Source organism: Gopherus flavomarginatus, chromosome 11 (assembly GCF_025201925.1).
Source record: "Gopherus flavomarginatus isolate rGopFla2 chromosome 11, rGopFla2.mat.asm, whole genome shotgun sequence".
Classification (NCBI taxonomy): domain Eukaryota; kingdom Metazoa; phylum Chordata; order Testudines; family Testudinidae; genus Gopherus; species Gopherus flavomarginatus.
In genome coordinates, this window is record NC_066627.1 from 19,197,537 (window position 1) to 19,200,391 (window position 2,855).

At 43.5% G+C, this 2,855-nt stretch overlaps 1 protein-coding gene across 1 annotated transcript; it reads left to right on the forward strand.

Moving 5' to 3' along the window:
• Positions 1–1,120: 1,120 nt before the first annotated feature.
• On the forward strand, positions 1,121–2,086 carry LOC127030953 (olfactory receptor 6N1-like). Its single transcript, XM_050917636.1, has one exon. It carries the CDS (start codon positions 1,121–1,123, stop codon positions 2,084–2,086), a length of 966 nt encoding a protein of 321 aa, XP_050773593.1.
• Positions 2,087–2,855: the final 769 nt, after the last annotated feature.

Sequence of the window (2,855 nt, forward strand, 5' to 3'; positions counted from 1 at the left end):
CCTGGTATGAAAGACGTATGCTTGACATGATTGTGTGTGTTGCAAGTTAGCAACCGAAGCAAGGACTTAAGATCAAGAACTATTAGAACTTTGTGCAAAAAACAATCTTATGTTCCAAGTAAACTAGGGAAAATCAGAAAAGCATCAGTAACTCGCTTTGTTTACCACATGACCCAATTATGAACCCAAAGAAGTGTATGACCTTGCCTCCAGAAATCTTCTTAATTTCCTCCTCCAGCTCAGAGTAGTATTCCACCTTATCCCTGTGGGCTACGTCCAAACTACCAGCCTCATCTTCCCGACAGACTGTGGCATCCACTACAGCAACTATGTTGTCTTCTACAACAATTATTTCCGGCTTCTGTATATTTTTCTTTATTCCAGAGGTGTGGCTCTACTAATGCCTTCCATCCTCATTTACTGGCTGTCTCAATCAAAGCTTTCAATATTCTATTGTGTCTTCCAATATGGGCCTCTGTAGTCTTAAATCATTGCCCAGATATATGCGGGACTGTTTCTCTAACCTTACTGCACCACTCATATAATGCATTAACCTTCACTCTTCCTTTAGTGAATATCTCCCTGGTGGGGTGTACAGTCACTTTCATCTGCAGTGTTGTGATAAAAAATGACTTGGCCAAAGAAGGGTACTTTAAAAATGAATAACTAATATTCTTAAAATAACTAAACACCCACCCCCTGATACTTCAAACTCCTCCCTCTAGTAAATGTTTCATCCATCCATCATTTGGGATTGGGGTAGCAGCACTGTACACTAAAATCATTCACCATATATCAAGAATAACTAACCGTTCATCCCTTGATACTTTATGCCTCCTCCACTTTTGAATTAAAATGTAGTGTACAAATCCCAAATATGTTGTCAGTAATCCCCCATCTCTAACTAGAGCATAAACTCTGGCATGGATACCAGTGTTCTGTTCTCAGACTGAGACTCCTGGCACTTTGCTCTGAAGTCTACATTTAGCCTTAACATTTCAGCCTCTCACCAGCAGAAGGGGATTTTCTGAATATTTATGAAATCAATTCATGAGACATGGTTAACTATGTTCTTCCTGTTCAATGGCAAGGTTTTTTTTATTGTTCCCAGACTCAACCCATGGCTGACACAGACTGGAGAAATCAAACAGTCATCACGGAATTCACCCTCCTGGGATTTGGGGATCTCCCTGACCTGCACATTCTTCTCTTCCTGCTGTTCCTAGCAATCTACATTGTGACCATGGCTGGAAACATCCTCACTGTGGTGCTTGTTGTGGCTGATCAGCACCTTCACACCCCCATGTACATCTTCCTGGGGAGCTTCTCCTGCTTGGAGACCTGCTACACCTCCACTATCCTGCCCAGGATGCTGGGCAGTTTCCTGACTGGGGACAGAACCATCTCAGTCAGTGGCTGCATTATACAACTGTATTTCTCTGGTTCTCTGGCATGTACGGAATGTTATCTCCTCGCAGCAATGTCTTATGATCGGTATTTAGCGATATGTAAACCCCTGCACTATTCAGCTCTGATGAATACTAGGATTTGCCTCCAATTGGTTGCTGGATCATGGTTCAGTGGTTTTTTGGCTATTACCATCTTTGTCTTATTTATATCACAGTTAATATTCTGTGGCCCAAATAAAATTGACCATTTTTACTGTGAATCCACCCCATTGATAAAACTCTCCTGCGTGGACACATACCTGATCATATTGATGGAACTTATACTAGCCTGTGTATTCACCCTACCTCCATTCCTACTAACCCTGATGTCCTATGTGTGTATCATTGCCACCATCCTGAGAATCCCTTCCACCACCGGGAGGCAGAAGGCCTTTTCCACATGCTCCTCCCATCTTACTGTGGTGTCCATTTTCTATGGAACCATAATCATTGTGTACATGCTACTGAAACATGATACACTGAGAGACCTGAACAAAGTGCTCTCTCTTTGTTACACAGTCTTGACTCCCCTGGTAAATCCTCTCATCTACAGCCTGAGAAACAGAAAGGTCAAGGAAGCTTTGAGCAAAGCAGTCAGTAAATATGTGATTTTCATAAATATAGGCAGAGGCTCCTAGATAATAACTTAGCATGAGGTTTTCCAAGCTGCTTGGGTGATTTAAGCAATCAGCCCTCAATAAAATTAAGTTGAAAACCTCCATTGAAAATCTCACTCAGTGCTATCCATCTAAGTGGAAGGACTAGGAAGGTAGGAGGCCATAACCATGTTCCCATCATGGAGTTTTTAAACTGGGCACCAGGTGCAGTGGAGACACAATTTTAACCAAATTTTTATATCTGTAAAAAAGTTATTTTTAACCAAAATAGGTGTTTAGACAATAAAAATATTAACTCTTGGTGCAGTATAAATGGGGCAGTAAACCTGGGAAATCTGCGACCCAGAAAATTGTGCTTATTGCCATCATAACCCTCTGCAAACCAGTCACCTTCTTTGCTCTCACACAGGCTGGACACGAATGGCCAAGCCCCAGTGATGACCTCTGGACACTTCTCCAGGAACATCTTCACAGATCTTATCTGTGCTATGCCTGGCTGGGAGCAGCTCTGGCAAAGCAGAAGCCCCAGGCTCACCAGGCTGTGGGAGGTGGGAAGGTTGGGCAAACGAATAGGTGGATTCACAAGCCTGGGGCACTAGAACTGTCCAGACCCAGCCGGGAGTTTGCCAGGACACACGAAGAACTGAGCCTGTTCCTGGTAGCAGGTCTGTCAAATGGTGGCCGACGAAAGACCCAGCCTGTGGTGCTGCAGGGTACCAGCTGCTCTACTGCTGTCAATGGCACAGAGCCATTTCAAGAGAGGAGACCTGTTACAATGAGTATCCCCAAA